The 23,289-nt window shown below is 37.8% G+C and overlaps 1 protein-coding gene across 1 annotated transcript in view; it reads left to right on the plus strand.

Moving 5' to 3' along the window:
- Positions 1 to 355: 355 nt before the first annotated feature.
- tbx15 (T-box transcription factor 15) overlaps positions 356 to 23,289 on the plus strand; it is a 38,727-nt gene continuing 15,793 nt past the window's right edge. Inside the window, exons 1-5 of the mRNA XM_017430185.3 lie at positions 356 to 515; positions 647 to 837; positions 7,349 to 7,556; positions 10,316 to 10,417; positions 20,114 to 20,285. Coding sequence (XP_017285674.1) covers positions 651 to 837; positions 7,349 to 7,556; positions 10,316 to 10,417; positions 20,114 to 20,285 — 669 coding nt within the window. The 5' untranslated portion in view covers positions 356 to 515; positions 647 to 650. The remainder of the gene's footprint in view (positions 516 to 646; positions 838 to 7,348; positions 7,557 to 10,315; positions 10,418 to 20,113; positions 20,286 to 23,289) is intronic.

A 23,289-nucleotide genomic window follows, 5' to 3' on the forward strand; every position in this document is an offset into this window, starting at 1 on the left:
GCAGCTGATCCACGAGAGGATCTGACTGAAGGAGCAGCTGATCGGGTTCAGAAGCTGTGAGGATTTTATTTTTACTTTAGTGTATTTATTTATTTTCTCCAAGTTGATTTTTTACGCACATAAATGATCCAACGTATGTTTTTGTTTCAATTGGATCGATTGTGGATGTTAGTTTGCGTTACATGGCTCCTCTTCCAGAACTCACGTCTTCATCGTACTGCCATTGGACCGAACAGTTCGCGCAGCACCATCTGCTAACTCCTCATTGGGTGAGAAGTTACAGACAGACAGACAGGGGAGGACCGCCCCAGTCCACCCCTGTGCCAAAGAAGAAAAAAAAAACCTCTTCCAGAAGTGAGTATCAATCAGAGAGAGGTTTAGGGGGTAGAAAGAGAAAAAGAAAGACAGAGGGAGGAGAAGGACCGGACTCGAACCTGAGCTCGGGATGGCTCAGTCCGCCTTCAGAACTTCCCCGCGGTGCTTCTAGTCTCAGTCTGGATTACTTTGGACTCTTGGTGAGTTTGCGCCCTGCTGTAAACTCTGACGTGTACAGTTTCTCCCCCTCTGCCCTTTGTTTTTCATTGTTCTGCTTCACTGCTCTGGACGGACGGACTGGATCTGTTTTTTGTTTTCGGGTGGATCTCAGAGAAATGAGTGAGAGGAGGCGATCGGCCGCAGCCCTGAGCTCTAGAGCCCACGCGTTTTCCGTGGAAGCCCTGATCGGCTCCAACAAGAAGAGGAAGCTCCGGGGCTGGGAGGAGAAGGAGCTGGAGCTGTCCATGGAGAGCCTGGCCGCGGACGGAGAGGATCCGGCTCACTGTCTGGACATGGACCCGGGTCAGTCTGCGCGCAGACACGCATGCACCAACACCGCCTCAAGGGTCCGGAGGTCCGGACCTGCGTTAGATCTGAATCAGAGCCCATTTCCCATAAAGCCACCACAGATTCTTTTAAATCCTTGGTGTAGATGAACTTTTTAAAACTCGTGGCGTATTCGCTTTCTGACAGGAACACAGATTTATTAAAGTAGACAGTTTATAAAAGTTTTGTGAAAGTGGGAACATCAGTAGAATAATACTTTTAATTATGCGCCAAAATGTAAAGTTTTGTTTAGATCTGCTTTCAGTTTGGGCTAAATTTGGTCTCAGACCCGCAGAATCAAAAGGCCTCGACCTCGACCTCGACCTGCTGTTTGAATGTGACAAATAAATTAATCCATTTCATGCATTTTACTGCCAAAGAGGAGATGCTTATCATGATATTGTCCGCTACGTAAAAACCTTCTTAAATGTTTGTGGAAAAAAACAAAAAAACAAAAACAGAAACGCGCCGCTCTCAGACCAGAACACCAGGCATTTGTGAGGTTGGACAGCCCATCAGGTGGAAATAAAAAGTGGGCAAAATTTAAAGAAAACATGTAAGCATGATGGGAGAATGTTAGGGTCATTAAATATTTCGCCAAAACATGAACAGACATGTTGCAAAAATGGAAAAACGCGCTGTGCGTAAAAGAAGAAACATGACAGAAATATTTATATAAAAAAGAAAGACGTTTTATGTTTTACTTTAAAATTTTAAAAAAGCTGCTACCTTAGGATCTCTTTAAAAATATCAATTTAAAAATTATTTTCTATTTCCTGAAAACAAACATGCAGACTGTTGGCAAATTTCCGTTTGGAAAGTCCTGCGACGCTTGTCATTTTAGCGTCTTTGGAGTTCATTTAAACACATCAAATTACAAAACTTTAACATAATTATAAATAATAACAAGAGAGTATCACAATTCCACGTGTAATAAAATTGTCCTGCCGCTTGCTGATCTGGGTGCTCAGTCTTTAGAGGTGAGCGGGAGATCACGCAGACCTAAGAAGCTTTAAACCCCATCAGATTTGATCTGAACACGAACTCTTTGCTTGGAGTTCTAACCTGATGCCTCAGCTTTTTGGGGCTTTCATGGTAGATAAAAAAGCCTGTTGATTTGTTTAGAATTTAAGCTCTGATTAACCTCTTTTGCGTCTTGGCAATTTAAACTTTGCATCTTGTGAAAATAGAGATATGCCTCTCATTTAAATATATTTTCCTTCAGACATGTCAGAGAGTCATGTTACCTCTCGTGTGTTTTTTCTCAGCTTGTTAAATCAGTGTTTCTGCAGTCTGACCTTCTGCGCCTTTACGCGCGGCTCCTCTCCGCTCTAAATGCGCGTCAGACTGATCAGAAACCTCCAGTTTCTCCGCGGGTTTGATGAGGAGAGTTGAGTCCGATGAACTCCGATCAACTTGTTGTTGTTCAAGTATAGCGCTGTCTGCGCTGCGGTTAAATGATGGAGGTGTGAGTGAACGTTGATTAGAAGCAGCCGCGCTGTGTGTGTTTAAAAGGGTAAAAATAAGTCGGAAAACTGAAAGCTTAATTGAAGGACTTTCGTGTCATTTCAGTCCCCGGATGACATTATTTTATTTTCCTGTTTTATCTGGTTTCATAGTCTGTGGGTGAATAACCGCCCCAGTTTTCTGCTACTGCACACCCCTCAGGTCCCTCTGATTGAGGCGGGTTCCTGACAGGTTTTGTGGGTCCTGCTCGGGTCAGAGGCAGCGCCGGCGGGGAACAGTGAGTCTCTGCGGTGAGATGATGCGGTTTTAGAGGAATCCTTTAACGCAGTGATCTGATTTCTTCCTGCAGCTGCAGGAGAGCAGGCCTCGAGCTGCAGGAAGATAAGAGCCAGGACAGAACTGAGACCCCCGAGGCAGGCTGTTCTGTTGGACCTGGTGCAGAGACATCTATTCGAGCGGGACAGGTGTTCTCTCTCTGAGTCACGCGCCGGGTTCAAGGTTACCAAATAATTAATCTATTTCAGCTCCACGAATTCGCCAAAATCCACCGATTTTGAATGTAATGAACAGGTATTCCCTCTTTTATATATTTGACCCGCAACCTTTTACATGTCTTGGCTGCTTCAGTCTGGATCTTTTTGAACGTCTAAAAATTTTTTTTTACACGCTCACATTTTTTAAAATCAAGGCAGGAGCCTGTTCTTTAAACTGACTTATAGTAGCCCCCAAATTGTGTGGATTTCAGCTTTTTTAATTAATCAATAAATGTTTACTTTGTAATGGAGCCTGTATTATATATCCGATAATTCAACAAAAACTTTTAATAAGTATTTTATATTTAAAAATTCACATTAAAGTTTTGTTTTTAAATTAATTTATTTGTTATATATTAAATAGGACCCATTTATTTTAGTTCCGAGCACCTTTCAGCCTCTGAGTTCAGCTTCCTGACCAACACTGATGCGACTAAATGAACTCTGAGGAAAGTCTGATGTGCAGCACTGAGCTGCTTAAAATGTGACTCATTAGGGACCAAATGTCAGCTTTTGACTCGTTTTAATAAGGACTGGTGTGAGCTGATCGGGAACCACAAGAGGCAGAGTCCAAATGTGTGTGTGTGTGTGTGTGTTTGAGAGAGAGAGAGAGAGAGAAGTAGACAGTCAGTCCACAGCAAATATTGGACAGATTTCCCGTCAGTTCAGATCAGACATTAAAGATTTGACTTTATTTAAAAAAATAAAAAAAAATAAATCAATCAGTCATAACTTAATTTAGCCAACTCAGGTCCATAAATACATGCATAAATATGAAAACAAATCACAGAATGTCATTAAAAATAAAAAAAAGTATAATTAGTATATACATATACAATAGACCAATTAGTTGGACAACCCATTTTAAAGATATACATAAAAAAGGTCTTCCTGAATTTAAAATTTTGCAATTTGAAAGTGTTTACTTTCCAAATGTATTTATATGCAATTCTAGGTCCACACTCAGTGTCAACAAAGCATACTTTACTCAACAATTCTGAGCGTAAATATATGCACAAATACATGAAAATTGTTGGACTTCTCATTCCGAAGTGGCTCTTTCATGGGCGATACCAATGTTGACCTATTTTCAGTCCCTTCAACTGTTTCCATAGGCCAATAAATGCAGGTACTTGGCAGCCATTCACAAATGTTTCTTACAAATTTTGAACTTAAAGCTACAAAAACCATCAAAAACCATATGACCATATATATATATATATATGAACTGACTTCAACAAGTGCAACAAGTGCCTTTAATCAGCCAATATTGGCAATTTCTTCAAAAATTGTCACATGCCTACGCCTGTGCATACTTATTGAATTACCAAGTAAGAAAATGAAGCTGCATCAGCAACCAGCTCTCTGTAGGCCACAATTTACGGGGTTTTTTTTTGGCGAATATGCTGATTTATGTTTTTTTAGTGTACATATTCTTCGAAGGCTTGTTAAATATCTGTTTAAGTTAAGCAATTTTTGTTTTAATTTGTTAAATAAAAATACATTTAGGCCAAAAACCTTTTAAAAATTGGTGTTTTGTATGATCTGATATGATTTCTAAAGTTCTGCATCTGCAACGGTGTAAGAGAAAGTCATATCTGTTAACTTCTAAAACGTATACATAAAATATAAAAGAGCATAGTTATTCTCAAATATCAACCAGCCTGAGTGAGAAGCAGGATCAGTGGGATAAGAGATTGTCACAATATTCCTGTTTACAGATCAATCCAGATGTTGCATAGACCTGAACCTTGAATGTTCTCACTCCTGCAAACATGTGGATAGCACTCCACCCTCTGGGTTTTTTATGACATCATTGTACACAACCTGCAGCAACTTCTGCATGCTAGATGTTTGGTAGGATGAGCACAGAAGGAGGCTAAAAACTGGAGCTAACTCTAGCTCCGATCTTTGACTCGACACAAAGTTAAACAGATGCATGAATCAGTTGTATGGAGATTTGTTTGTCTCTCTTCTGTGATGTTTGGATGAGACCTCTGACCGTGTGTGTGTGTAGTTGCTGAGTGTCAGAGGAGGTTCTCCACTCTAACGACAGGTTTCTTCTTTACCTGCTTTTCCCTTCGCCTGTATTTCAGAGTTATTCAGGCTGAATATTCTTTTTTGGTGCCATCTGACTCCTCTGAACAACTTCTGCCTCAAACACCAACAAACAGACACTAGAGTGCTAAGTATAGTTTTTTAGGCCAAGCTTTTTGCAAACACTAGAGTAGATTTCAGATTTGATCACAAAGCCTTTATAAAGGAGCATATACAAGCCTTTAAATTATTTAAATTCATATTACTATTCTTCCATAAATTGTCCATTTTGATTCATTTCTTCTTTGGAAGAAATACCATTTCCAAAGATTATAAAACCGACTTGATTGGAAGTAGTGTGCTATGACTTTTGGTAGCAGTAAATTGTACAATGTCGGCAAAATTCTAAAAAACAAATTGTAAATAATTTACTGATATGCTACTATGGGATTTTAGTCAAATAAATGAGGAAACAGTCCTTTTTGGAGCTTTGCAGCACAGACTTATACTTCACAGAAACATAAGTAAAAGTCCACAGAAAGTTTTATTTCTAAAACTTTTTGATGTCTTTAATAGTTTGTTTTTACTCCAGAATGTGTAACTAAGTGTGATGTCCCACACCATGACTTTTAAGCAAATTTGACATTTTCCACTTATACAGTTTATACATTCAGATATAGGTTTTGTGTCTCACTGCTTTAGTCCTTAGTTTTCTCTAAGTCCCTCACAGAGTGCAGGGTGTGGACAACCAGAATCTCATTGACTTCCAGCACACCTGAGCTTAGAAATTGTTTGTAAAACTGTAAATTCTTGGTTCTCTTTGCTCTTCTTATGCAGTTTAAACATCAAAATATGAGCATTTTGTCATCTTGGATTATTTCTAAAGTAAGTCCCAATTGACTTTTGGGCTTTAGAGCAAAAAGCTGATGTGTGTTGGAATTTTAGGCAGTAGCTACAATGACATCTTTAAAAATTGCTTCAGAAATTTCTCCTTTAGTTTAGAATATATTTATTAATGACAGATTTGTAGCATGCTTAAATCTCTTTTTCCTGTTTATTTGAGCTATAAAATACCTTCAGTATATATGCAGGTGCCGATATTTGAAAAACACCTCAATAGCAAAACTACACAGCAGTTTTGTGATGGAGAATAAAAAAAAAGTCTGTTTATAGGCCAGATCTGCTGAACGCATGGCCTTTTGTTTGCTTGATTTCTTTTTATGACTCCAGCTGTATATACCTCCAGAGTTAAAGGTGGTTTTTAGGAATGTGAACTGTCCATCCTGCTCGTTTTCTATCCCAGCAGTATGTGTTTACAAAGTGTGAAGGAGCAGCTGCCTGAGTGTGAACAGCTCAGAGAAAGAATTGTGAGACTGTCCTCTCTGGGTGAAGTGACACTCAGTATCTCCCAAGAAGATGATGGGAGGACTCTCTCACTGTCTCTCTGGGGTCATCACATCTCTCAGCACTCCTTCTCCTCGTCTCACTCTTCCCATCTTCATCTCTTCCCTTCCTTCTCTTGTTTCCAGTGGGGTTGGATTGGCCTGCTCTGCAGCGGTTTGGCCCAGGACTCTCTCCGGCGTTGGCATAACTGTGTTTGTGCACCTCTAAACTCTGCCAAGCCTCGTGTCGGAGGCTGCAGTAAATAATAAAATATTAGATTCCTCGTTTTTGTTTGTCATGACGCTATTGGTGGAGTTTCATATGCAGTTTTAAATCTGACCAGCCTGTGAGGATATTATCCCAGCAAAATGCAGCTCTGAGGTGAAAGAACAACTCCCACGCCTCCATTCCTCACCCATATACATCTTAATATTGAATTTCAGAAGGTTTTTAAGTTTAAATCAGATCGCACAAGTGTTAAGAAACAGAATGAAGCAGAGCACATCTTTGTTTGGAGGGGGGTACAGTTAGTTAGAGAAAACTGGATGCTTAAAAGTGTTAAAGTCTGAAGCAATTAGTTTGGTTTACTTTATGGCTTTAAAACAAACTGAGTTGTGAGCTTAAACTGTGAAGGTGTACAGGTTTGTCTGCTGACCCTGTACTTCCCATCCTGCGTCTTTAGGATGCTGGGTTAAATTCTAAGAAAAGGCTGAGGTTATCTTGATGAATGGATGGAAAGCTCTCCTGTAGGTCTGGATCTATGTCAGGCTGAAATGAGCTTTTATCTGCTTCATATGGCCTCTTTATGTGATTTTAATAAACTTGCTCCAGAAGGATCACTTGTCGGGAAATCTCATTTGCAGCAGATTAAAATAGAATCATTTTCCCTCGTCACATTTCTGAGGCTTTACGCAGCATTTGTTCTGCTTTTGACACCCACCCAGAGCTTCTCTCTGAGCTGCAGCTGATGTTGAGTCAGCTGCGCGCTCACTCTGCGCCAAGTTTCCTGCGTAAAACGCGCATCAATTCCGATGTTTCTTCTCATGTAGCCTTCTCTTTTTTTTCAGACTCGGAGGCGAGTCCCGGCTCGGACGGAGAGGGCCTGGCCGAGAGGACGTCCTGCTCCTTCGGCTCACCCGCCGACCTGGCCCCGGGCCCCTGTGACGCGTCTCCCCCGGCCTCCATGGAGGAGATCCAGGTGGAGCTGCAGTGCGCGGACCTCTGGAAGCGCTTCCACGACATCGGCACGGAGATGATCATCACCAAGGCGGGCAGGTGGGTGCACATAGAGTTATCAAATATTCAGAGCAAAAGCTTGGCTTAAAACCTCACAAGCATGTCATTTTATTTTTTTTTAAATAAGAAACGCGCGCGCGGTTCTGAGCCTTTTGGAGGGTGTTAATGTGTTGCACATGCGCGCCGCTCCTCTCAGGCCTTTCTCAGGGAGAGCTGTTTCTAATTACCCCTCTGTAACATGCCCGGGTCTGCAGTCCCAAAAGCCGAGCAGGAACACAGGTTTGACCTGCGGGTCCTGAAGGAAGGAGGACCTGTTCTCCCCGCTGGCCCGCTCCGCTGCTGGGGCCCGCAGCGCCGGGAGACCCCGGTCATCTTCTCTGTAAATGAATTAAACAATATCCACTTATTGTTTTCTCTTCGTATGCATTTAATATTTTGGATTTTTTTTAAAAAGTTTAAACGAACATATGTTTGATACAAGTGCGCAGCATTGCTGGAATTATTACAGTTTTCTAATAACGAGAAAAGTAGTTTGGGGTTTTATTGTGTCACTTTTTACCCATTTCCCCGTCCCTTTAGGCTGCTTTTAGACACTAACACTTGATTTTTTTATTTCCCGCAAAGAGACAAAATTGCGCGTTTTGATCTTTAGCACAGTCTGCGTCACGGATCTAAGACCAAATTTAATCTAACTTTCTATTTCTCTGTTTATTACACACAGACTTCGTGTTTCTTAACTCCTCGCTGCCTGCTCAGACGTCAGGCTGAAACCTCTTACTCTCTGCCTTCAGCTGCTGCTAGAAATTAGGATGAAATTGGTAACTCTGCTCATAAATAAAAGCGCGCAGCAGCAGCGGTGAGTTTGCGCTGAAGCAGAGTGCAGGAGGACCCAGCCGTGTGTGGATTTCACGGCCTGCTCATAATAAGACCATAAATCCAGAGAGGAGTGGGTAAGGGGGTGAGGGGTACAGGAAAACAGGTCTGTGTTCTCATTAGGCAGGTCCGGATTTATGAGCTTTAAATGAAAAAAGGGGCAAAGCAGAGAATTAGGATGACATGTGTCCACCAACTCTTATTTAACACAAGAGCAGTAGACTTTATCATCTTCGTAGGCTTTACATCAGTTTCAGCCTTTAAAAACAGCAGTAATATTATTGGTCACTTGTGCCGATTTATATTTTTTTTTAGTTTTTTTCTTCTTTAAAAAGAAAATTTGATGCGAAGGACTGAGATAAAAATGTCCAAAAAAAAAAGCCAAAGGTCAGATTGACTGAAAGGTGAAAATTAAAGTTGTTCCTTAACGACTTTGTCAAAGATAAATTCGTTTACATTAAAAAAGGGATAGAAAAATAAATCGGATTTGTTGACACATTTGAAAAAAGACTAGATTAGTAAAATTTTCATAAATATGTGAGCAAAAAAAAAAAAGAATCTTTTCAGTCTGTTTCATTAACTATGAGGTAATATGTCTTCATTACCACCAGATTACTGTATGAAAAGCTGCAGACTGATTTGTTTTCATGGTAAAGAAGAAATAAAAATGCTTGAAGGAAAAACAATGCCCGTGAGATTTAATGTTTTTATATAAAAAGTTCCTGTCTGACAAACAGCAGTCATGTTGTTGTTTCAGCGAATGATGGAGACACACGCATGTTTTCATTTGAAATATTAGAAAAGAAAGAAAACATTTCTTTTTGAGTTGCAAAATACCTTTTTATTACTGTGGTAAAGGGTACTATATTTAAATTAAAATGTTCCCTCTTTAATTCTTGTTTTGTAGACAATAATTAGGACCCAGCTAATGTAGATTATTTCAGTGGTTTTATGACTTATTGGTCCAAAAAGACCAACAACAGTCAGCATACAACATTAAAAAACCACCAACACATGTGTCCAGAGCAACAAACCTTTTTAACCCCACCCGCTTCATTCTTTTCTTTGTTTCATTTAGGATTTAATATATTTCCATGATTATGAAAAGGTAAAATTGTGTGCATTATGTGGTTATAATAACAAACCTATTAAGGAATTTATTTATTTAAACATTGGACAGATCCACTTTTTTGCTCTTCTGAGTTCAAAAACTCCAAGAAATAGCTTATGTTTATAAAACCTAGGAAACAGTTCTTCCTTTTGTGTTTTTCAGGGTATATTTCATCACTTTTTTGTTAGAAAATAACATGTTTCCGTTTTTTCAGGTTTTAAATGTATTTAGTCCTGAGGGGAAAAATGTTCAGATGCATCTGATAAGCAAAAGTATTTACAAACATTTATGATGAATAAAATGGATTTAATCAAAAAATAGTTAATGAGGAAGTGTGTAGCAAAGCAGATTATACTTAAAATTGAGGGTACAAATACAATAACTTCAGTCTACTTGATGAATTAATGCACATGTGGTTGTCAAGATAATTCAGTATTTCAGTGAAGAAATTAGATCCAGAAGGAAGAATTTTGCAATTTTTGGTAAAACAAAAACACTATATATAAAGTCATTTAAACCTTTGATCACAAATGCAAAAACATTGACTTTTCTGATGCTGTCCTCCGTACGTGTTTTTAATAATTCCCCCACATCAATCAAAAGCTGACTTTAATTCCCTCTGAACATGTGCTGTGCCTTAATCCACTCTCACTCGACTTCTTCACTTCATTCCTGATGTCTTAGATAACCAGCAGGCTTTTTTGGCCTCGTGGTTTCACCTGTAAAACTATTTTTCAGGGCCGATTGGATGCATTTTATCGGAACAAACTGCCATCACTTTATCAGATGTTTTTGTTGTTTTTGTCCCTGTCAGGAGGATGTTTCCTGCTATGAGAGTCAAAATTGCAGGCCTGGACCCCCATCAGCAGTATTACATCGCCATGGACATCGTGCCTGTGGACAACAAGAGATACAGGTATGTTCCTGATACATGCTTTAGAAGAAGAGGTTTTTTAAAGTTTTAATGAGACATTTAGGGCTTCACATGCTTTTCTGCTGCTAAAATTCGTTGGAATTGTTTCTTGTGCTTGAAAAAAGGTCAAATCTCCAGATGCTGTTGATCATGACGAAAACCCCCCCAAAGAACTCTAGTCTGAAAACAGCAGCGTCAGCCTTCAGAGCCTTCAGTAATAGTTTTATTAAATGCACGGCTCGCAGAATTCGCAGTTCTGTGTGCAAAGTCGAGAGCAGAGCTGCACCCCACTGCTGCAATAACTGGACACAAATCTGCATTTTCCTGGACCCCTTTCAAACATCAGTCTCTGCATAAATATTCTGCTCTTGTTAGGTTTGTCTCATCTGCAGAACATTTATCATGTTAGAGTCATTCGTAACAGGATTTGGATTAAACAAGGACACTGCAGCAGGTTTTTCTTTCATTTTTTAATACTTTTAATCTTCTAACTGCACTACAGAGGAATAAGTCACTTCAGTTGTCCTCAGTGAAGTGAAGTAAAAGTGATTAAAGCATGCATGTGTTGGAGAACGGCTTGTATGTGATGGATTTCTCTGGATAAGCTATAAGACTGATGCTCTGGCTCATAGTTCTGGTCCCTGAAGTCAGAGCCAGAGCAGGGAGATTGAAATGTATTCATCATCCTGCTGAAAACTACAGCAGAGCCAGGAGCTGCCTGCAAGAAGGATAACATTCAACATTCATGTCTAAAGGTAGATTTAGGAGGAAAAAAAGTTGGAATGGAAAGAAAATGAAAAGCTGCGTGTGTACCTGCTGCTGTGGAGGTTTAACTGGTTTGTTTTTGTCATTTGTTAGAAATGAAGATGCTAAGAGAAATGTGAGATGTTCACCAACAGATTCAGAACCGGTGTCTCGGTTTGTTGCTCATAGGGCAAGAGGAGGCCCGAGGGCCAGGAGTGGCCTTTGAGCCCTCTCAATCCGATCCTAAATGTCCTCAAAGAAAATAAAACTACTCAAAATAAAAGAATAAAAAACAGAATTTTAGTAATGACTTGTAAGGAAAGTGAAAACATGTCTGCATAAACAGTTTATGAAAAGAGTTTTTTTTTTTTTTTTACTAAAATGGGCCTCAACATTCTTTTGAAAGTTTTTTAAGGTCAAAGGTTGTGCTGACAATTATATAGGATGACATGTCAAACAAAAAGGACTAAGTATTTATAGAATCGACATCTTAATTAACTTTCACAAGTGTCAGTTTACAAGCATTATGTTTAATATGCTAAAAAAGTAATGGTATATTTTGACCAATCATGGCAACTGGGCTAAACTTATCAAAATAAGAAAAACAAATTTAAAGGGGATGACTCTACACTACTATAACATAAAATTTCATATCTGCTTCATATCTGTAAAATTTACTGAATTATAGCCATTTTTGTGTCTACAAGGATCAGGTGTGGTGGCTATTTTAAATTGGTCTGACTCCAATAGTTAATCAAGTGTAGCTGTGCATCCAATGATTACTTTCTGAAAATTTCATTCAAATTCATTGTCTGGTTCATGAGATAATTTGCTAACAGGCAGACAAATAAACATGAGACATATTATTGCCTGCTGCTGTGAAAGGTGGGTGATAAAAAGCCCTTAAAGGGATTTTGACATGTTTGCCTGAAAGAATACTCTTACAAAGCCTTTGCTAGGTTTTCGTTGTCATGCAAAAAGCAATTCTTTCTTCATGTATTTTTGCAAAATGATGTGATGTTGTATATAACAGATGCAAACAGCATACTGTGTGTTCAATTTGTGGCCCTTTAAACCAGTTAACTAAGTCAAAATGACCCTCTGGAAATAAAATCTTGTCCTACTTGTGTGAAAGGGGTACGCTGAAGTCATGGGAGTAAACTCCCCAACATCCATCGCCACATCTCAATTAGAGCTAGACCCGTAAAAACTTCTGTAAAGCTGCTGTTTGCCTAATGTCTAACACATTTTATTTGCACATAAACTCTAAGTTAGTGGTTCCCAAAGTTGGGGTTAGGACCCCACTGTGGGTCATTAAACATCAAATTTTGGGGTCTTGAAAAGATTTCCAGAATTAAAAAATTAATTTAAAACTGACTGCAAACATCATATTATTTTCGGCATGATTGTTCCAAGAGAGTGCGGTTAGTGTAGTTAAAATGAAATGAAAAGTTTATGATTGTCTTGCTTAATTGATCTAATAGTGAGGTTTGTAATCCAGAAGTAGCTGGGATCACATGTCTCTGACGTTGTTACTTTGTGGGTCAGAAGCTGAAAAGTTTAGGAACCGTTCCTCTAAATCCCTCGAGCTGTTTGTGTTACTCATCCCAAAACTAATTCATTCATAACATAATTTCATCCAACTTTCCTGAAACAGTAACACATCACAGCTGTGTGGCACATTGATCCACCATGTCTGGTTTAACAAAGACAAGAATTTTAATACAAATCATCAAATAAAAAGTGTGTATTTCAAGCTGCAAAACTCAATATCATTTTTATAACAGATAAATAAGAAAACACATAATATCTAAAAAAGAAAACCCCAACAAATAACATTATACTATTCAAATGACAATTTGTTAAAGGGATTTAGTTAATACCGATCAGCTCCTCTGATATATGTATATTTAAAAAAAACATAAAATATATTTATATATAAAATATACTTAGCAGTCTCATAGTTTGTTTTAGAAAAAGATAATCAGTAAACCTTTGTTTTAATAATATTGTTGAGTAATTTATAAATCTTTAATTTAACATATTTACCAAACACTTGAAGTAAACAATGAATTTTTAAATCCCACAAATGAGATGTCATTGTTGTAATTTCATGATGTGATTATATTACAAAAAAAGGTAATAAGAATCAAACTGTTATTAAATGACTGTCAGGTATTTGTTTTGATTGAATTAGTTTCAATGATTAGGTCTGAAATTAGTGGATTACTGTTGGTTTTAGTTGTATTGGTCCTGAACACATTCATATAAACTGATGAGCACATTAGGAATAAAGTTGGATTCAGGGTCTAAAAATAAACCTTCAAAGCAAAGCAGAGAAACTGCGTATCAGATGGTAAACAACTCGTCCAACCCCTGAGCAGGTTTTAGGACGTGTAATAATCTCTGTAAAACAAAATCCAGCACATTCCTGGGATGTTGTGGAAAACAACAATGATAATTTCCTAACCCTAACAAAGTAATATCTAAACCTAACGACAAAACAGGTAAAACTGAGGGTAAAATGAGAAATACGTAATTTAAAAGCACTGGAAAATGTTTTGACATAATTCTGTATTAAACTTGTCAAAAAACAACCCCTGAAAACTGCTTCGCAAAAATGAAATAATAAAACAAAAAGTGTTGAAAAAGTGTCCAACAGCTACAGAGAGCAGCTTTATTTAAAGGCAGATGTTGCGTTTTTGGAATCCAGTTATGTGAACAAAACATATTTACATTTTTTTCCTAATACGTTCAGTTAAAAAATAAATATTAACAATAAAAAGACAATCTAAATGTGAAAAATGTCTTAGAATAATTTAAAAAGTTAAGTTCTGTGTCTTCTCTGTGGTTTAATTAAAGACCAGCACAGTTTATTTCAACAGCAGTTTGGTGTTTTTTAACGCAGAGACTTCGGTGTTACAAAAACAGTGAGTTAGTTGGAGTGGGGCAAAGATATATTTAATCTGTTTCTGCAAGGCAGGTTGATTTGAACCAGATTCATCACAAAGAAATGAAAGTACCATAAAAACACATGTAACGTTAATGTACTCTGAGATCAGATCATGTGATCGGACCTTCCTGCACTCGTTTCATCACAGTTTAAAAGTGTAAAGTTTCCACCAGAGCACTGAGCTCAGCGCCGCTGCTTGTCCTGCTCCCCCTGCTCCCCCTACCAGCAAAGCAAGACATCATGGAGGACTTTTAGGGGCCAGAAGGTCTTGTAAAATTAAATAGGATTTTCTTCCAGGCTGGACAATTTATCACAGGGTTTTACAAACTGAGCTGGGATCTGTCCCTGGTGTGTCTCATAGTCTTTGGGAGTTTGGTGTCTGGAAATATGGTCTTTGTATGATCTGCCTGCTTTGCTCAGGCTTTGCTTTGCAGCCTTTTTATATGAACGTTGGCTCAGGTTGCATTGTCAAATGTTGGGGCTCATTGAGTCTTTAAATGTGTTTCAAGGGGGCTTGCAGCTCTGCTTGAAAAACACACAGGTATCCACACCGACACAGAAACACACTAATGTATCTACAGGAATGTGTTTCCAAACATCTGAGGACTTTCTTTTTTTTTTTAAACTCCAACACTGATGTTATTCATCTGCAAAGTCACTGAATTGAACAGAATCCCATTTTTAATGTAACATTAATGGCAAGTAGACTGCTGCCATCTTAAAATGACTCCAATCTTAAAAAAAAATATAGCTTTTCATGTGAATGTTGTTTTATAAAGTTTTACATCGCTGAAAATTAGCACTACGCCATTATTTTCACAGGGTTTGGTGGTCGTTTTCAAGCACATATGGCAGCAGCTCGGTGTAGCACTTCATGCAGAAATATCAGAACATTTCTGCCAGAATAACAGTATCTGATCAATTGTTTTTAAACTTAAATCTTGCCGAGGACCAAAGAGACAAAACTATCCACAGGTAATTTTAATGTAATGCACGGTCCTTTTCCCTGTCTCTGTTTTTTACCGTCCGAAAACAAAGCCGTCTTATTTTTAGAGTCCTAACTATGAGACCACTTTTCTCTAATACACAGCCACACTTTGTTTTAACACTAACCTAATAAATTTGAGTTTATCACACGTAGCTTTCAGTAGTACATAAACAGAAATAAAAAACAGGTATTTATCAAAATTGAGAGGACAATCTTTTCGTAAGGCTTAATCATCATCTACATTTTCAAAACAGAAATTGATCTAAAACTCTCCATCATTTCTTTTTTTTGTAAATATATTTTTTAATTTATTTAAATATGTTTTTTCTATTATGCCCTTTCTATTTTATTAACACTCTCATGGCTGGTCATGCTACTATAGTGAACCTGAATCTGATCTGAACCAATTAGGATTTTTAATTTTAATTTTTAGGTTAATCACTGTAATCATAATCACCCTATAAATAGTCATCTTTATAACCCTGAAAATGAAAACATGAAACATGAATCTTTGTGAGGACATCGAGTCATATGGATGGAAATATGAGAACACACACTTGATCTCACACAAAGCTTTAAGTCTTTTTATAAATTCACAACGTGTGTGCACACACATACACACACCAGTTGATCTAGAATATTTACTCTGTCAGTAAAGTAACTCAATACACAACCTCAGCAGTGTGTGTAAATGTGTTTTAATGTGCCACATGAATAAAACACACATGTACACATATTGACAACCTGTTTTTGCTTCTTTTTTCTGGATGTGCGCATTTCTGTACCTCCCGAAGCTGCGTGTTGGGTGTATGTCAATGAGACAGGGAGAGCGTTCATTACAGTTCAGTTTTCTCAGCTTTATGGTTTGATGTTGCCCCCACCCCCCACCCCCACCCTTTCCCCCTTTCCTCATCCCCCATCTGTCCTGTAAGAGTGTCACATAAAGTCTAGTCTTCACTGATCTTGCCGGTACCAGATGGCAGATTTATGGAAGATGAAAGCGGAGGGACTAATCAGATTTCCAGTCCTGTTTGGGGCTAAAGTTTCTTCGTTCCTTAACACTTTCCTCACTACGCCGATCATAACTATAAACAGCACTCCAAACAGGAAATGACAGGAACGCCTAGCACCTTCTGTGAGTGTGTGTGTAAAGGTCAGAAGTCAGAGAAACGTGTGTAAGGAAGCTGATATAGTAGATAAGTTTCTATTTTAGCTGTTTACAGTTTTTTAGATTTTAGTTTTTAACAGAGAGCGGAGGTATTTTTCATAAGCCGTTTAAGCAAATTGGTATGGGATTGCACAAATGCTGTGATGGTGATGTATTTTTGTGACTGTGTGAAGAGGGTTATTGATGAACTTGCAGAAAGTTATGAGCAAACACCTGCTTACTGTTTTAGTTGACTATTCTTTCTCTCATAATTTAGATTCAAGCCACAACAAATAATTAGTGTCATTAAAAAGTTCTGGACAACAAGTTATAAGCAAGTTATTAATCTAGTGAGTATGCTGTAAAACTTAGCTAAATGACCTGCATTTAGATCTTGCTGTTTGTTCATTAGTAACCCCAGTTCTCAAAAGATGTTGTGTAAAATGCAAATAAAAACAGAATGCAATGATTTGCAAATCTCATAAACCCATATTTTATTCACAATAAAACACCATAGACATATCAAATGAAATTGTACCACTTTTTAAGAAACAAAAGTAATTTTCAATTTGAATGCAGCAACACATCTAAAAATCATATGGTCATACAAACATTAACAAACAAAGAGATCTTAGGGCCCTCAGGGGCCACTGCATCAAAAACAGGTCTGATTCTGTTCTGGACATCACTGCATGGACTCAGGAACACTTCCACAAATGGTTGTATGTAAACACAGTTTGCCATTTCATTCACAAATGCTGGTTAAAGCTCTATCATGCAAAAAAGAAGCCAACCGTGAACATCATCCAGAAACACTGCTGTCTTCTCTTAACCAAACATCATTTAAAATGAACTGAGGCAAAGAGGAGAACTGATCTGTGGTCAGAAGAATCAACATTTTAATTTTTTTTTGAAAACCATGGACACCATATCCTGTGTACGTAAAAGGAGAGAGACCATCCAGCCTGTTATCAATGCACAATTAAAAAGGTTGCGTCTCTGATGGTATGGGGGTGCATTAGTGCCTCTGGAATGTGCAGCTTACACATCTGGAAAAGCACCATCAATGCAGAAAAGTATATACAGGTTTTAGAACAACATTTTCCCATCCAGAGATATTTTTCAGAAAAGGCCTTGCATATGTCAGCAAGACAAATGCTAAACCTCATACTGCATACATTAAACAGCATGGCTTCATAGTAGAAGAGTAGAAGAGTTTGGGTGCTGAACTGGCCTGCACAGTGGGAAACATGGGCCTGTCCCAACTTTTTGTGTTGCTTTCATCAAATTCAAAATGACAGATTTTGATGAAACATTTAAAAAGTAGCCATTGGCTATACATGTACACTAATCAACTTTTGGAGTTAATTAAAGATGGTGACCACAGCAAAGTAATCTTATCAAACACAAATATAGCTGCAACTCTGACAGTTTTAAAAATACTGAGTGACACTTTATTGTGTCAATGGCTGACACTGATCCCCTACTAATAGGCTGAGTGCAAGACTTTGCCATTAACTACTAGAATCCACTCTGTTAGCAAAATATCTCCTGAAACACTAAACAGATTTTAATGAATTCTTTTAGACAATAATAATTGGGTAGACATCTACTACTGATTCACTTTTTAGTCACCCCAATGATAGATGGTCACCACAACAAAACAATCACAGCAAGCACAAAATGGCTATAACTCAGTGAGTTTTGCAACTGTTGAGCTAAGATTTGGTGAGGTAGTAGATGAGAGTCATTCACAACACATACCCTGACTGCTAACAGATCATGCAAGTTATCACAATATTACATGAGATGTTATTTTCTAGATTGGACCAAGGTTTTGACCAAAATTGCTACACTTCCAGAAATTCTCAACATAAACTGATCTTAGCATAAAAGGTGATGGACAATAAGCATTACTTCAAGAAAGGCTAGGGTTTAAATTCACAAATCTAATACATATGGATAGCTTATTTTCACGCAGAGTGGACTTTTTTTATTTGATATGGCAGTCTGTGAGTATATTTGCTAGCGATCACAGAAATGTACTCTATTGTTTTTGTGTTCATGTGTGGGTTTTTTGTGGCAGAAAAGGGCAGGGTACCCAATGAAAGTTTGGTCCATGTTTCAGGAGTGAGTGATGACTTTGGCAGAGACGCTGCAGATAAAGCACTTTCAACTGAGTGCAAGGCTTGAACTAAAAGCAAACAGCTGTGCCTCCCAGTCTCTCTCTCCTCTACTTATTTTAACCTCACTCTCTCATTCTTCTTCTTCTTTTTCCTTTTATTTTTACTTTCTGTCCACTGTTTTTATATCACTGTTTTTTCTTTTGTTTTCTCTCATGATGAACTCTGTTTTCTTTGTCGCACAATCCTTTTCTATTCTTTTTTTTTCTTTTGTCCTTCTTTTTGAATTATTAAATCTTTTTCAACTCTCACGCTGCCTGTTTTCTTTTATTATGCGAAGTTAACTTTTGGTTTGTCAGTTGCATAAAAAATAAAAAAACAATTTTTTTTTTTTTTCCTTTCCTCACTCTTATTTTTCCCTCTTCCTGCTGTTTAATGACTGGAATGCCCCACTGTGATCAAACTCATCAAACATTACGGCTTAATTAAAACTAAGCAGACGAGCGAGTGACTGCATATGGAATATTTAATTTTGCTCTTGTGTTTGGAGTTTTTTTCTCCAGTACATAGATCTCACTTAGAGGCATTTTTTAATCCAACCAGGCTTCAAAATAACTGGAAAAACCATGAAGTGACCTCAAACAAGTTTTGAAAACAGTAAGATGAAGGGGGAATATTAGACCTTCACTAACTCTCTGTGGAACTTAAACATGATTCATACAAACATCTGAGAGCATGAAACCAGCACAACAAGAAGTCAGAAACAGTTGTAGATGGCATATCACCCGACACCTTTCATGTCAGATTAAAAAAAAAAGATTATCAAAGCTTTTTCTTTCATGATAGAGCTTTAAGCAGCATTAGTGGATGGTACAGTGAACTGTGTTTACAGACAGTGATCTGTGGAAGTGTTCCTGAGTCCATCAGTGATGTCCAGAACAGAATCAGACCTGGTTTTAATGCAGCGTCCTCTGAGGGCCTGAAGAACACAGACATTTGGTCTTGTATTTTGCACACTGAGATATCTTCAGATTCTTAAAATCTTTTGATGATATTATGAACTGTAGATGATCAGAAAATCTCTTTTTTTGGGGGGGGGGGGCTAACATTATTCTAAAATGGTTACACTATATTTAAATGCAGGTTTTATGCTTCAGTATTTTTGAGATGTGTTGCTGCCATAAAATTCAAAATGACCTTGTTTTTATTTTTAGAAAAAGGTACAATTTATTAGTTTAAATGTTTCATTTTTGTACTATGTTTCATTGTGAATAAAATAGGGTTTTTGAAATTTGCAAATTGTTGCAATTAATTTTTATTTACATTTTACAAAACGTTCCAACTTTGTCAGATTTGGGGTTGCATATCCAATGATTACTTTCTGAATGTTTCAATAAATCCACCCAGTGGTTCATGAGGCATTTTGCTTACAGACATGCACGCACATAAATGCACACACCGAGACGTAGGCAAAAACATTACTGCCTGCGTTTTAGCATTTTCTGACAGTTGTGTTATTATATTTAAAGCAACTATATTATACTCATAAAATATTTTCATTAACTTTCTGTATTAAATGTGACATTCAAGTAAAGATTGCATTAGTAATTAAACTAACTGAATTTAGGCATTATCAGAACTACTTAAAACCATCTATTTGTATTCAGCATCATCAGTAAGGTTTGCAAATAAAATTAGATTCTAATTGTGTAATTTGCAGTGGTTTGTTCATTTCTTCATGCAGGTATGTGTATCACAGCTCCAAGTGGATGGTGGCAGGAAATGCAGACTCTCCGGTGCCCCCAAGGGTTTACATCCACCCAGACTCTCTGGCTTCAGGAGACACCTGGATGAGGCAGGTGGTCAGTTTCGACAAGCTCAAACTCACCAACAATGAGCTGGATGACCAGGGACATGTAAGAAAAGCTTTTTTTTAAGAATAAATTTTCAAGTCATCTGCTGCTTAGTGTTTTTTTCTCAAACAATCATGGAATTTAACAAAATATTTTAGAGAAATATTATTTTGTATGTTTAACTCTTTGTCATATTGCAACATTTAAAGAGCCCACTCACTCACTTATTTAGTTTCTACTGCCATTTTCCAGTTGTTGGGGACTGGAGTCTCCAGCAGGTCGCTCTGGACCATTGACTACTGTATATATTAAGAAATTTAAACCCTGACTCCCTGCCTTCTCTTGGTGTTGGGCATTAAAACTAGCAGGACCAACTTATGGGCGCTGCCATGTTGTATTTTTTGGTTCCAGAGCACTAATAATGTGGAGCTTTAAGTCCTGCCTCCTCCCCCAAATACAATTGTTGTGTAACATGACCTTTCTTTAAAGCATGAAATAATTAATTGTAGGGACTTAAATCTGACAGGGACTCTGGTTCCCTTCTGGCTTTAAGTCCTGGGTTCCCATCAGATGTCTGGTATTTTTAATATACAGTCAGTGCTATGGACAGGTCGCCAATATATGACAGGGCCAACAATAAACAACCAAGAATTTAGATCCCTGATCACTAAGGTCAATTAGTAGTGAATTAATAATCACTAATAATCTAACATGTTTGTTTTTGAACTGTGGAAGAAAACCAGAGTACCTTAAGAAATCCCACGCATGAACATGTATGCTCCACACAGAAAGACCTTGTGACAACCCGCTCATTTCTGAAGCTATCTTGGCCCTCTTGTTATGCCATACTTACGTACACGCCCGAACTTGGCTGTGTACTCATCTGATTGGTCCGTGGTCAAGTTGATGCCAGTACCTCGTTTTCTTTTTAAAATGGCAGGGGCGCTTTTTTCGGCCCAACACCTGATGCTGGTTCCTTCTTAGGGGCGTGAACGTCATGCACGCTCACGAGACACCAGAAAATATGACGCCGCTTTTGACGCTAGAGGTGTATGGGGTTCAATTAGTGCCAAAAATATGTTTATGTGTCTCTGTTAGGCGTGTATGTAGAAGAATCAGAATCAGAATCAGAATCAGAATCTATATGTTATATGAATCAGAATATGTATATGTTAAGTGATATCAGGGTTTCCCCCAGAAAAGAGGCTAAGCCCAGTGGTAGGTGGCCGTTCGCCAGCCATTCGCCGGCCAACCATGATTTAGTAAAAAAAATGATTAAAGTTGACAGGGAAGTTGAAAATATGCCTATTTATCATGCAATATTGTAAGATATTTGTGCCAAATATTTACACAACTACAGTTTTACAAAAAGGCACTTTTGAAATACTTTTTCAAACAAAAATACAGTTAAAATAAATACTAATTGATTGCACCTAATTTGAATCCTAATTTAAGTCACATTTACAAATAAATTAAATTAACATAAATGAAAAAGTGCCCGCGACCCAAAAATGGAGAAGCAGGTAAGAAAATGGATGGATGGATGGGTGGATGAAAAAATGCAAACAAAGCACCAACACACGTTTCACGTCAAGGCCAATGAATAACAACAGAGAACTGAAAAACAGACAGATGCTGTACTGTACTGTGCATATCTAATGCTGAATATAGTAGCATATTTTACTGTTAAACAAGGATAATATTTGCAATATTGCAGCAAACATGCAACCATACTCTAAAAGAACACATTGCTAAGTTTACACTTGTCAGCATTATAGCCACAAACACACTGCTTCTGAGCTTTCATAAAAACGTACAAGCTATAGTTGTTCATGACAGGATACATAGAGACATTTATGGCTACCAAAAGTTGATTAACGTTAACTCTGCATAACATCACACCTGACTGGAAAACCATTTTCTGTAAACTAGACCAATTAATGAACATCCAATCATAATGAAAATGAGAGAAACAAGAAGGGAAAAGTCTAGTCACAACAGTCAGCACTACAAAAATGGTGGTGATCTTTCCTCTGCTGAACTCAATCTGTACCAAACCATGACTTAAAGCTGAGGTGTATGTACTGAACCTGGATTTAATTGTGCTGTTACGCCTCTGCTTATCTGCTAACTGGGTTGAAGTAAATAAACTGGTGTGAAGCTACCACAGGATAGTACTATAGGCTTTGCTGATTGGGATTGTAGTTCAGTAGAAAAAGTATTTGTCCTAACAAAAAAACCATGAGGAGGAAGGGGTTAGGTTAGTGTTTCTGTTTTGTTTTTGTTTTTCTAGGAAATGCTTTTACTCTGATGATTTCCGAGGTAATACATCAGTTATCCACATGAGGTTACTTTGTGGAGGCTCAGACTGGAAATAACTAATGATCCATGTCATTAAAAGTTTTACCATATCAGACATCATTTGCTAAATGTATTTCTATCACCAAGAGTATATTCATATATTCTGAGTATAAATCAAAATGACAAAAGAGATCTATCTACTCACTGCCTTAAATGCTTTATTTCAGTTCCTTTACTTTTACTGGAACAAAAAATAAGTATTTCACAGATTTTATACATATTCTGCTTGGTATACACAACACAAAGATACAACATAGAGAGGGAAGTAACAACACACAATACCATCACAGATCTGCTATGAATTCTGCATGACAAACCCCATTTTACCCAAGATGCTTTGAGTTTAAATGTCCAAGCTGCGATTTTCATTTTCGCTCCGTGAGCTTCCCATCACTCCATGGTGCTGTAGCGATGAAATTCTTCTGGAGCTGTGTGGCAGTTCTTGGATGGAAATATTTTGAATGCATTTGCTTGAAAGGGAAGCTGAAACTGATCTTCATGAACTATATGCTTTTATGACTCACAGACTCATGAGACTTGTTCAGAATCGATTTTCTCTCTGCTGTACCGCACACTGCCCTCCCACATGGTTTGTTTTTGAAGTCAGTCCACTCTGACTGAATATTATGCAGGAAACATATTAGAAGTCTGGGATTTGAACCATTCGGTTTGTTTTAATACATAATATTTATTTCCTTCATGGCAC

The sequence above is a fragment of the Kryptolebias marmoratus genome, linkage group LG6 (assembly GCF_001649575.2).
Source record: "Kryptolebias marmoratus isolate JLee-2015 linkage group LG6, ASM164957v2, whole genome shotgun sequence".
Taxonomy (NCBI): Eukaryota; Metazoa; Chordata; class Actinopteri; order Cyprinodontiformes; family Rivulidae; genus Kryptolebias; species Kryptolebias marmoratus.